The sequence below is a fragment of the Mustela erminea genome, chromosome 6, assembly GCF_009829155.1.
Source record: "Mustela erminea isolate mMusErm1 chromosome 6, mMusErm1.Pri, whole genome shotgun sequence".
Classification (NCBI taxonomy): domain Eukaryota; kingdom Metazoa; phylum Chordata; class Mammalia; order Carnivora; family Mustelidae; genus Mustela; species Mustela erminea.
Genome location: NC_045619.1, coordinates 79,571,875 through 79,585,183, shown reverse-complemented (window position 1 = coordinate 79,585,183; position 13,309 = coordinate 79,571,875). Strand labels below are relative to the sequence as shown.

The 13,309-nt window shown below is 35.1% G+C and overlaps 1 protein-coding gene across 1 annotated transcript in view; it reads left to right on the top strand.

Annotated features, from left to right (window-relative positions):
* ADAMTS20 (ADAM metallopeptidase with thrombospondin type 1 motif 20) overlaps positions 1 to 13,309 on the top strand; it is a 190,771-nt gene that overhangs the window by 50,452 nt on the left and 127,010 nt on the right. Inside the window, exons 5-7 of the mRNA XM_032347934.1 lie at positions 2,615 to 2,698; positions 3,210 to 3,334; positions 4,990 to 5,030. Of these exons, the coding sequence (XP_032203825.1) occupies positions 2,615 to 2,698; positions 3,210 to 3,334; positions 4,990 to 5,030 (250 nt within the window). The remainder of the gene's footprint in view (positions 1 to 2,614; positions 2,699 to 3,209; positions 3,335 to 4,989; positions 5,031 to 13,309) is intronic.

The following is a 13,309-nucleotide window of genomic DNA, read 5'->3' as shown; positions in this document are numbered from 1 at the left end:
TTGAGGTATTGTTGACAAAGTATATAGCAGTGATTTGAGTGATTCGACAGCTCTGTGTTATGCTATGCTCTCTACCAGTTTAGCTACCTTTTGTCACCATCCAATGCTATTACAACGCCATAGACTGTATTCCCTATGCAGTACCTTTCATCCCCATGACTTCTGTAACTGGAAACTTGTACCTTCTATTCTCTTTCACCCATTTTGCCCATCCCCCATCCCCTCTCCTCCAGCAAGCACCAGTTTGCTCTTTGTATTTGAGTCTGTTAATGCTTTGTTTCGCTTTTTAGATTCCTCGTATAGTGAAATCATATTTGTCTCTTTTTTTTGGTCTGACTTATTTCACTTAGTGTTGTCTCTCTAGGTTTCCTCTGTGTTGTCACAAATGGCAAGATCTCATTCTTATGGCTGAGTGATACTTTGTTACAAAGACACTGTGTCTTAACTGTTCATGTATCAGTGGACACTTAGATTGCTTCCGCATCTTGGCTAGTGTAAATAATGCTGTGTAATAAATATACGGGTGCATATAACTTTTTGAATTAGGGCTATCTTTGGCTAAATACCCAGGACTGGAATTACTGGATCATATGATATTCCTATTTTTATTGTTTGAGGAGCCTTCCTACTATTTTCCATAGTGGGTGCAACCTCTTTACATTCCTATCCATGGTGCACAGGGGTTCCTTTTTCTCCACTTCCTCACCAACACTTATTTCTTGTTTTGTTTGTTTGTTTGTTTTTGGGTTTTTTTGTTATTGTTTTATTTTGTTTTGTTTTTTATATTAACCATTCCTGATAGGTGTAAAGTATTATCTTGTGGTTTTGGTTTGCATTTCACTGGCCAGTGATGTTGAGCAACTTTTCATATGTCTGTTGGCAAAGTGTGTGTCATCTTTGGAAAGAGGTCTATTCAGGGCCTCTGCTCTATTTTAATTGGATTGTTTTAAAACTTCATTTATTTTAAGTTCTTTATATATTTTTGATACTAATCCCCATTGGATATATCATTTGCAAATGTCTTATTTTGTACGTTGCCTTTTATTTATTTTTTTTTAAGATTTTATTTATTTATTTGACAGAGATCACAAGTAGACAGAGAGAGAGAGAGACAGAGGAGGAAGCAGGCTCCCTGCCGAGCAGAGAGACCGATGCAGGTCTCGATCCCAGGACTCTGGGATCATGACCTGAGCCAAAGGCAGAGGCTTAGCCCACTGAGCCACCCAGGCACCCTGTAGCTTGCCTTTTCTTATCCTTGGTTGTGCAAAAACTTTTTATTTTGGTGTAGTCCTTGTAGTTTAGCTTTGCTTTTTTCCCCTTGCCTGAGGAGACCTATCAAGAAAAATGTTACTAAGGCCAGGTCCTGAGGGGATTATGTCTCTGAAGGAGTGCAAGACAGAGGCATTGAATGTGGAAGAAACCACTACTGCAGTGAAAACCTTTAGGATGGCTACAAGTAGAAGAGATGAATGTAGTGAATTAGCACCTTAACCAGGAATCACAAACTGAGCCGATGTAGAGGGGCTCATAGAATTGCATTTTTCAGTCTTGAATAATTATAGACCAGGTTATGACCTGTGACCTGACCTCTTTTAGGGTTCCGTATGTGATTTTGGATGAATCTGTTTCCATGGATTCCAGTAGTACTAATCATTAAAATTATAAGCACACTCAGAATTGGAAATATGCAGCCATTGTGGAAAATAGTAGGTAAAACTACCAGAATAATAGGTAAAACTTACATATTTTTATGGAGAATAATGGTTATGTAAATTATGGACTGTGACACAGAATGAAGTGAAGTTCCTGCTGAATCATCTAAAATATTTTCCAAGCCGTTAGTGTTCAGGTTACATGAGGACTTTGTTAAAATGCAAACTGATTGATTCACTAGTACAGGGTGGGGTCTTGTAATTCTGCAGGTCTTTTCTTTTTTTTATTAGATTCTTAAATTTTAAATTTTTATTTTTATTATGTTCAGTTAGCCAACATATAATAAATTATTAGTTTTTGATGTAGTTGCAACTCTGCATTTCAGTCAGCTCTAGGGAATACATACACTGCTGATCCACGGGCTGATCTCAGTAGGTTTAAAGATACTGGTTCTCAAAGTCAGGTTCACGTTGGAATCATTAAAAATTACTGGGGAAATTTAAAAGATAATTGATGCCGAGGTCTCAACCCCAGAGATTCTGTTTAATTTATAAGAGATTTAGCCTGGGTGTCTGGGTTTGTGGAAAGGTCCATAGGAGATTCTGATGCACAGCTAAATCAGAATAGATGTTCTAGGACTGGTTTCAGTTTATATTTGAGAAGAAGCAACTCATTTAGGCACCTAATCCTACACTTTTTAATTAAAGTGTATATAATTAACAGTTAAAAAAAGTGATATAATTAGAAGTTACTACATCAAAATTTACATTTACAATATCTAAAGGACTGTCTTAGAAAATCCTAGAACATATGTAAAAAGACTTTAACACTAAGATAGAACATATTCTCTTATAACACATTATATTAGTAATTAAGTTCAATTCTATTAAGAACTAGAAATGAACTCCAATGCTGCTCAACATTCTACAATGCAGATAATCCTACATTTTTTTCCTTGCAGGTTGCAGCAATCTACAAGGACTCAAGTATTGGAAATCTTATCAACATAGTAATTGTAAAATTAGTTGTAATTCATAATGAACAGGTAAGAACCAGGCCTGAAGTTAGTAATTTTAATTGTAGTTAGCTCCTAGTAACATATATAGATCACAAAATTGTTATTAGAAACGAGATACTTCTGAAATTTACATTTAAAAACTTGATTTGAAAAGGAGTGAGATTAACTTTTTATATTGTGATGGAAATAAAAAGAAAGGCAATAATAAAAACATTAAAAACCTAAGGTTTAAAAACAATGAGTTATTCTCTTTTATAATCCTGTCATTGAAGAAATTAAAATACAGTTTTTTAGAAGTTTTTTGATCTTCAGTATTGGATGGTTACATTGAAAACGTCTCACTAGACCTCCTTTCAATTATGTTTTAAGTATTGCTAACATGTTTTTGAATAAATATGAGGGAGATATGCCACTTCACTTGCTTCTGAAAATACTGTTTGATAAATTGCAAGGAAGCTGCCAAGCCTGGAGAAAAAGAAAGGCTGTGGATATTTTAATGTAATATTGAATTGCTCTTTTTTTTTTTTTTTTTGTATAGGAAGGACCAGTCATCAGTTACAATGCAGCTACCACATTGCGTAACTTCTGTTTGTGGCAACAAAGTCAGAATGTTCTTGATGATGCTCACCCTTCTCACCATGACACTGCTGTTCTTATCACTAGGTACAATTTTAGAAATAACCCTTCCCACTGCAATTGTTTACCCTTTCTCTTCTGCATGATCACTACTTCTTGTTAATAATACACTATGAGAACTTGTACTGGAAAAGATATTATTGTATGAAAACATTTTTCTTTTAGACCAGAATGCTAGTTGATTCCTTAGGAAATTAGCAATGTTAGGTTGCTGAGTAATGGATCGACCCAAACAAAATAATTTCCTTATTTAGTGACAGAATTATGAAAAATAAGTGCAAAGGAACATAATTATGGAACTGAATATACGTTATGTTCATTCCCCACTTGATATTTCAATCACTTGGAAAGAAGAGCTTTGAATGTAATTGGTTGTCCTCTTTTGACTTCTTGTACTTTAAAAAAAAAATCTGTGTTTTGATGTTCAATCCATGTCTTAATTACTAAACTGCATTTACAAGGGTCTTTCTCAACCTGCTTAAGGAAAACGACTCCTGCTATTATAAAATGATTGTCCATTTTACAAGCACCACTATATATTGTTAATTCATCCCTTCGCTTCAGCAACACTGATGGCTACCAGGATATTTAGATCTTAGGATTGGTTGATTGACAAAAGGAAATAATTCTTCCACTTAGGGGTCAGACTCTGAATTCTCTGCTTTCTAGAACTCTGAAGTGAAACACTTAGTCCATGTAAAATAGCTGTAAAATTTCAGAACTGAAGCAGAATTGACGTAATTTTATACACCATATTATATCATCAGTCCATGGTTCTTCTCTGGATTGCAAGTAGAGGCCAAGCAACAAAGATTGAAGATAATGAATTAAAGATGGGAGGTAGACAAAGGAGACTGGAAGAGGGATACCGTAAAGAAAGACAAGAGAACTGTCAAATTGAATGCTTAGGGACTAAGTAATGCAGAAGAAAAAAAGAAATAAGTAATTTGGTAGTATATGAGAATATTATCTGTGGTGGAGAATAAGAGCTGAAGCTTATAATGATGTTGAAACATCTAGAAAAGCATAAACTACATTACACATACAGCATAAGTAAAGGCAGAGGTGAAAAAGAGTTGAAGCTTTAACCACATTCAACAATGTTTGTAAACACTTAGAAAGTTTATTGTTAAACGTGGTTAAAGCTTCAACTCTTTTCAGCAGTCACCTTTCTAAAACACTTATTGCTTATTGGTATATACAAATGGTGTGTTATCCTAGGTTTAAAATCATTGAGAGCTTAATAAGTCCTGGATTCAGAAATGAGTTTGTGGTAATAATCACATCACAGATCAAGCTTCTTTATCTTTGTTTTGACCTGTAAAAATATTTTTCTGAAATAAGTCAAGCAGAGAGAGTCAATTATCATATGGTTTCACTTATTTGTGAAGCATAACAAATAGCATGGAGGACATGGGGACTTAGAGTGGAGAAGGGAGTTGGGGGAAATTGGAAGGGGAGGTGAACCATGAGAGACTATGGACTCTGAAAAACAATCTGAGGGTTTTGAAGGGACGGGGGGTGGGAGGTTGGGGTACCAGGTGGTGGGTATTATAGAGGGCACGGATTGCATGGAGCACGGGGTGTGGTGCAAAAATAATGAATACTGTTATGCTGGAAAAAAAAAATATATTAAAAAAAATATATTTTTCTGAAAATGCTTCAAAATTTTTTGTTTTAAGGGAAGACATTTGTGGAGCTAGAGAGAAATGTGACACATTGGGTAAGTTACTTTGCAAATTAAATATAACTTATAGAGGTGCCTCGGTGGCATAGTTGCTTAAACATCTGACTCTTGGTTTTGGCTCAGGTTGTGATCTCAGGGTCGTGAGATAGAGCCTTCCAGCCAGCTCTGCGCTCAGCACAGATGGAGTCTGCTTAAAACTTTCTCTGCCCCTCCCCCCAGCTTGTGTGTTCTCAAAGAAATCTTTAATATATAATTTACGGAATTGTTTAAAATGTTTATTTTCCTTTTACATTGTAATTATTTTGATTGTCTTGATTAATGATTGTCATTATTAGCTTTTGCTTCAATAGATTTTAAAGAATAAGAGCTGTGCCAATTACTAGATACACATAAACTCTATGCAGATTTAAGGCAAAATGATAAAATGAATAGCCATAAATCTACTACCACAGTTAAGAACCAAAACTTAATATAGTCATATGACCTTTGCTAAGTCCTTATTCTCTCCCTTTGCATGTCTTCAAGAGGTAGCCAATAACATGAATTTTATATGTTCCAGTTCCTTTCATCCATATTGAAAAATAGTTCTATATATCTATGTGTTCATAAAAGAAACTGATGTTGCTTCTTTTTGAGCGTTGTAGTTATAGTTCATGGAATTTCACTCCTATATATACACATCACATCTTTTTTATCCACTCATTATTCGAAGGACATTTGGGCTCTTTCCATAATTTGGCTATTGTAGATAATGCTCCTATAGACATCAGGGTACATGTATCCCTTTGAATTTGTATTTTCATATCCTTTGGGTAAATACTTAGTAGGGCAATTGTTGGATCCTAGGATAGTTCTATTTTTAACTTTTTGAGGAACTTCCATATTGTTCTTTAGAGTGGCTGTACCAGATTGCATTCCCACCAGCAGTGCAAACATGTTCCCCTTTATTTGTGTTCTTGCCAATACCTGTTGTTTCCTGTGTTTTTTAATTTTAGCCATTCTGACAGGTGTGAGGTGATATCTCATTGTAGTTCTGATTAGAATAATCTTAAATAAATCTAACCTTACACCTAAAGGAGCTAGAAAAGCAATGAACCATAGAGTTAATAGAAGAAAGTAAATACTTAGAACAGAATAAATGATACAGAAACAAAAAAACAATAGAACAGATCAGTGAAACCAGGAGCTGTTTCTTTGAAAAAATTAGTAGAATTGATAAACTCCTAGCAAGACTTATCAAAAAGGACACAAATAAATCACAAATGGGAGAGGAGAAATAACACCACTACAGAAATACAGTAAGAAGATATTATGAAAAGCCATATACCAATAAATTGGACTATCTTACTGCTTTTTAGATATTATTTATAACTTCATGATACTAAACCCATTTTGGTTTCTACGTATTGCAAATACCTTTCAGTAATTTGTTGCTTAGTTTCATTCTTTGCGAAATTGTATAAAAGAACTGAATTTATAATTATAGGTAGCAATTTCATATTTTAAGAATATGTAACTCAGGGGCGCCTGGGTGGCTCAGTGGGTTAAGCCGCTGCCTTCGGCTCAGGTCATGGTCTCAGGGTCCTGGGATCGAGTCCCACATCGGGCTCTCTGCTCAGCGGGGAGCCTGCTTCTCCCCACCCCACCCCGCCTGCCTCTCCATCTACTTGTGATCTCTGTCAAATAAATAAAATCTTTAAAAAAAAAAAAAAAAGAATATGTAACTCAAAGTCTAAACATATCCTGTTTTCTTAAACATTTAAAAACTTGTCCTTTCACCTTTAAATTTCTAAACCATTTTGGATAAAAGAAATCTGTTTTGATAACCAGTTTCCTTGGACCACACATTGAAAGTTCACCTCCTTAACTTAGAATCTGCAGTGTCATAAAAAATTTATATTTGTAGGAGAGTCTGCAAATCATTTCTCCATTCCATTAGGCAATTACTTTCCTAGTTAGCCCATATAATAAGTCTACACTAGCAGTTGACCTTGAACAACACACTTACAGCTGCACAAGTCAAATTATACATAGATTATACATAGATTAATACATAGATTTTTCCCTCCTTAGTACAGTATTATAAATTATTTATGATTTTTAACATTTTCTTTAGCTTTATTGTAAGAATACTATATATAATATATACATAAAATGTGTTAGCAACTTTCGTCATTCTGGTCAGCAGTAGGCCATTAGTAGTTAAAGTTTTAGGAGACAAAAGTTATATGCAGATTTTCTGCTGCACAGTGTTGGTGTCCCTAATTCCCATGTTTAAGAGTCCATTGTATTTTAATATTTATAGCCCTATAATAAATCCTACTAATTGGTAGAGTATATAACTTCTTATTTTTCTCAAGAGTATTTTGGCTATTCTTAGACCTTTGTTCTTTTAGATCAGCATTTCAATTCCTTATAAAACAATTCTCTGTCCACTTATGTAGGTCTTTTTCAATGTCTTTCAGTAACACATGTTTTCTTTTAGGCTAGTCATACACAAATTTTGTTACTTTTTTATTGTAAATGGCATAGAATATTGATTGATAGAAATGCAATAGACTGTTTTGTTTATTGATTTTAATTCAAGGCACCCGATTCATCACTCAAAACCTGATAATTTATCTATTTTTTCAATGTGGGCAATTATTATCATTTGAATTATGGCAGTTGTCCTTCCTTTCAATCCTTTTTTTCTTACAGCAAGTCAAAAACCTCAGTAAAATATTGAAGAGATGATAGTAGTCTTTCCCCTTGGATTTTAAAGGGAATACTTATAAAGTTACACCATTAAGAATGTCTGTCATGACACTTTATATGGAAAACCCAAAAGACTTCACCCTCAAACTACTAGAACTCATACAGCAATTCAGTAATGTGGCAGGATACAAAGTCAGTGTACAGAAATCAGTTGCTTTCTTATACATTAACAATGAAAACACAGAAAAGGAAATTAAAGAATTGATTCCATTTACTATAGCACCAAGAACTGTAAGATACCAGAGAATAAACCTAACCAAAGAGGTAAAGGATCTGTACTTGAGGAAGTATAGAACACTCATGAAAGAAATTGAAGAAGACACAAAAAGATGGAAGACCATTCCATGCTCATGGATCAGAAGAATAAACATTTTAAAATGTCTATAATACCTAGAGCAATCTATACTTTTAATGCCATTCCAATCAAAATTCCACCAGTATTTTTAAAGAGCTGGAGCAAACAATCCTAAAATTTGTATGGAATCAGAAGAGACCCTGAATTGCTAAGAAAATGTTGAAAAAGAAAACAACTGGTGGCATCACATTGCCTGATTTCGAGCTTTACTACAAAGCTGTGATCACCAAGACAGGATGGTATTGGCATAAAAACAGACACATAGACCAATGGAACAGAGTAGAGAGCCAGGATGTGGACCCTCAACTCTGTGGTCAAATAATCTTCGACAAAGCAGGAAAAAATATACAGTGGAAAAAAGACAGTCTCTTCAATAAATGGTGCTGGAAAAATTGGACAGCTATATGTAGAAGAGTGAAACTCCACCATTCTCTTACACCATACACAAAGATAAAGTCGAAATGCATAAAAGACCTCAGCGTGAGACCGGAATCCGTCAGATTCCTAGAGGAGAACATAGGCAGTAATCTCTTCGATATCAGCCACAGCAACTTCTTTCAAGATAAGTCTCCAAAGGCACAGGAAACAAAAGCAAAAATTAATTTTTGGGACTTCATCAAGATCAAAAGCTTCTGCACAGCAAAAGAATCAGTCAATAAAACAAAGAAGCAACCTACGGAATGGGAGAAGATTTTTGCAAATGACAGTACAGACAAAAGGCTGATATCCAGGATCTATAAAGAACTTCTCAAACTCAACACACACAAAACATAATCATGTCAAAAAATGGGCAGAAGACATGAACAAACAGTTCTCCAATGAAGACATACAAATGGCTATTAGACACATGAAAAAATGTTCATCATCACTAGCCATCAGGGAGATTCAAATCAAAACCACATTGAGATACCACCTTACACCAGTTAGAATGGCCAAAATTAACAAGACAGGAAACAATGTGTGTTGGAGAGGATGTGGAGAAAGGGGAACCCTCTTCCACTGTTGGTGGGAATGCAAGTTGGTGCAGCCACTTTGGAGAACAGTGTGGAGATTCCTTAAGAAATATAAATAGAGCTTCCCTATGACTCTGCAATTGCGCTACTGGATATTTACCCCAAAGATACAGATGTAGTGAAAAAAGGGCCATCTGTACACCAATGTTCATAGCAGCATTGGCCATGGTCGCCAAACTGTGGAAAGAACCAAGATGCCCTTCAACGGACGAATGGATAAGGAAGATGTGATCCATATACACTATGGAGTATTATGCCTCCATCAGAAAGGATGAATACCCAACTTTTGTAGCAACGTGGATGGGACTGGAAGAGAGTATGCTGAGTGAAATAAGTCAAGCAGAGAGAGTCAATTATCATATGGTTTCACTTATTTGTGGAGCATAAGAAATAACACCGAGGACATGGGGGAGATGGAGAGGAGAAGGGAATTAAGGGAAATTGGAGGGGGAGATGAACCATGAGAGACTATGGACTCTGAAAAACAATCTGAGGGTTTCGAAGGGGTGAGGGGTAGGAAGTTGGGTGGGCCTGGTAGTGGGTATTATGGAGGGCATGTATTGCATGGAGCACTGGGTGTGGTGCATAAACAGTGAATTCTGGTACACTGAAAAGAAATTTAAAAAATAAAAAAATATGCAAAAAAAAGGTAAATATGCTATTCTACATCTTAATCCTTGTGTAGAATTTTGGTAAACTATTTTTTTCACCACATGTTCTTTTCATAGTGAAAGCCTATTATTTTTCTTTTCTGTATGTCTAAGCAGAATTTTAAAAGAATATCAGATACAATACTTATGACACCAAAAAAAGAATATCTGCCATAGGTTCTTGGCAGAAAATTTAATACTAGTTTTTGAGCCCTAAAAAAATGCTTCTTTTTCTTAATTGAGGTATAAATGTCATACATTATTAGTTTTAGTTGTACACTATAGAGATTCAATATTTGTTATGAAATGCTCACTATATAGTTACTATACATCACCATAGTTATTACAGTTTTATTGAGTTTATTCCATATGCTGTACTTTACATTTCTGTGACTTATTTTATAAATGGAAGCTTGTACCTTTTAATGCCTTTCACCTATTTCACCCATCCCCTACCCCCAACCTTCATGGGCAACTACCAGGTTGTTCTCTGTATTTATCAGATTGGTTGGTTGATTTGTTTTATAGGTTCCACATATAGGTAAAACCAAATGGTATTTGTATTTCTCTGATTTAGTTAACATAAATATACTCTAGATTCATCTGTGTTGTCACAAATGGCAAGATTTCGTTCTTCATGGTCAAGTAATGTTCCATTGTATACTTACATACCATATCTTTATCCATTCATCTATCGATGGTCTTAGCAATCAGATTTTTCCACATCTTGGTTATTGTGAACATAGGAATGCATATATCTTTTCAAATTAGTGTTTTTGTTTTCAGGTAAATACCCCAAAGTGGAGTTGGTGGATCACATGATATTTCTAATTTTAGTTTTATGAGGGAACCCTTCCATACTGTATTCCATAGTGTCTGCACCAATTTACATGATCGCTGACAATGTATGAGGGTTCCCTTTTCTCTACATCTTTGCCAATACTTATTTCTTGTCTTTTTGATATTAGCCATTTTTGACTAGTGTGAGGTAATATCTCATTGTGGTTTTGATTTGCGTTTCCCTAATGATTAGTGATGCTAAGCATCTTTTCATGTGTCTGGACATTTGTATGTTATCTTTGGAAAACTGTCTATTCAGGTCCTTTGCCCATTCTTAATTGGACTGTTGTTTTGTTTGTAGGAGTTTATTTACTTATTTATTTAGGGAGTTTTAAAAAAATATTTTGGATATTAACCCCTTATTGATTCCATGTACTATTTGCAAATATCTTCTTCCATTCATTAGGTTGCCTTTTCATTTTATTCATGGTGTTTTCACTATGCAAAAGCTTTGTAGTTTTGATGTAGCCCCAGTTGTTTTTGCTTTTCTTGTCCTTGCCTAAGGAGACAGATCCAAAAAAAAATAATGGACTGATTGATATTCCAGAATTTACTGCTTTTAAGAGTTTTTTTTTATTTTTTATTTTTTATTTTTTATAAACATATATTTTTATTCCCAGGGGTACAGGTCTGTGAATCGCCAGGTTTACACACTTCACAGCACTCACCAAAGCACATACCCTCCCCAGTGTCCATAACCCCACCCCCCTTCTCCCAACCCCCCTCCCCCCAGCAACCCTCAGTTTGTTTTGTGAGATTAAGAGTCACTTATGGTTTGTCTCCCCCCCAATCCCATCTTGTTTCATTAATTCTTCTCCTACCCACTTAAGCCCCCATGTTGCATCACCACTTCCTCATATCAGGGAGATCGTATGATAGTTGTCTTTCTCTGCTTGACTTATTTCACTAAGCATGATATGCTCTAGTTCCAATCATGTTGTTGCAAATGGCAAGATTTAATTTCTTTTGATGGCTGATTCCATTGTGTATATATACCACATCTTCTTTATCCATTCATCTGTTGATGGACATCTAGGTTCTTTCCATAGTTTGGCTATTGTGGACATTGTTGCTATAAACATTTGGGTGCACGTGCCCCTTCGGATCACTACGTTTGTATCTTTAGGGTAAATACCCAGTAGTGCAATTGCTGGGTCATAGGGCAGTTCTATTTTCAACATTTTGAGGAACCTCCATGCTGTTTTCCAGAGTGGTTGCACCAGCTTGCATTCCCACCAACAGTGTAGGAGGGTTCCCCTTTCTCCGCATCCTCGCCAGCATCTGTCATTTCCTGACTTGTTGATTTTAGCCATTCTGACTGGTGTGAGGTGTCATTTTCAATTTGTTTCATTGGTGCTTTATAGTTTTCAGAACACAGGTTTACTTGTTAAATTTCACCTCTTGGTTAAATGTATTTCTAGGTATTTTATTTTTCTTACAATTTTAGATGGGATCATTTTCTCAATTTCTCTGCTACTCTGTTAGTCTATAGAAACACAGTAGATTTCTAGATGTTAATTTTGTATCCACAACATTATCAAATTCAGTTAGTCTAATACTTTTTGGTGGAGTCTTTAGGGTTTTCTGTGTATAACACCATGCCATCTTCAAATAGTGGCACTTGTATTTTTTTCCTTACAGTTTGGATGCCTTTTATTTCTTGAAATGACTGAGTGCCATGGCTAGGAATCCTAGTACTGTGTTGAATAAAAGTGGACATCCTTGCCTTCTTCCTGATCTTACAGGAAAACCTTTCAGTTTTTCACCATTAAATGTAACATTGGCTGTGGATTTGTCATATGTGGCATATTTGAACATAATGCAGTACGTTCCCTGTATATCCATTTGTTGAGTTTCTGTCATCAGTGAATATTGAATTTTGCCAAATGATTTTCTGCATGTATCGAGTTGGTTTTTATCCTTTGTTTTATTAAGATCAGATTGTTTTGTTGATACTGATCCATCTTCACATCTCTGGGAAAAAAATCCCACTTGTGGTAAATGATCCTTTTTAATATATTGTTAAATTTGGTTTGCTAATATTTTGTGGAGGATTTTTCTATCTATATTCATCAGGGATACTGGCCTGTAATTTATTTTTGTAGTGTCTTTGGTTTTGATATTAGGGTAATTGTGGTCTCATACAATGTACTTGGAAGTGTTCCTCCTTCTTCAGTTTGTTCAGAATAGTTTGATAAAAGATAGGTGTTAACTTTAAATTATTTGATAAATTTCATCTGTGAAGCCATCTGGTCCTGGTCTTCTGTTTGGTAGTTTTTTGATTACTTATTTTAATCATGGTAATTGGTCTATTCAAATTTTCTATTTCTTCCTGATTCAGTCTTGGTGGGTTTGTTTCTAGGGATTTATACCTTTCATGTAGGTTATCGAGCTTATGGCCTATAATCTTTTTGTGGTAGTTTCTACAAGTCATTTGTGTATCTGTGGTATTGGTTGTAGCCTCTCTTGAATTTCTGATTCGGTCCTCTTTTTTTCTGAGTCTGGCTAAAGGTTTATAAAATTTGTCTTTTCAAAGAACCAGCTCTTGGTTTCATTAACCTTTCCTATTTTTCTGTCTCTATTTCATTTATTTTCAGTCTGATTTTTATTTTATACCTTATAACTTTGGGCTTTGTTCTTTTCTAGTTTTTTAGGTATAAGATTGGATAGTTTGACTATTTTTCTTCTTTCATAAGGTGA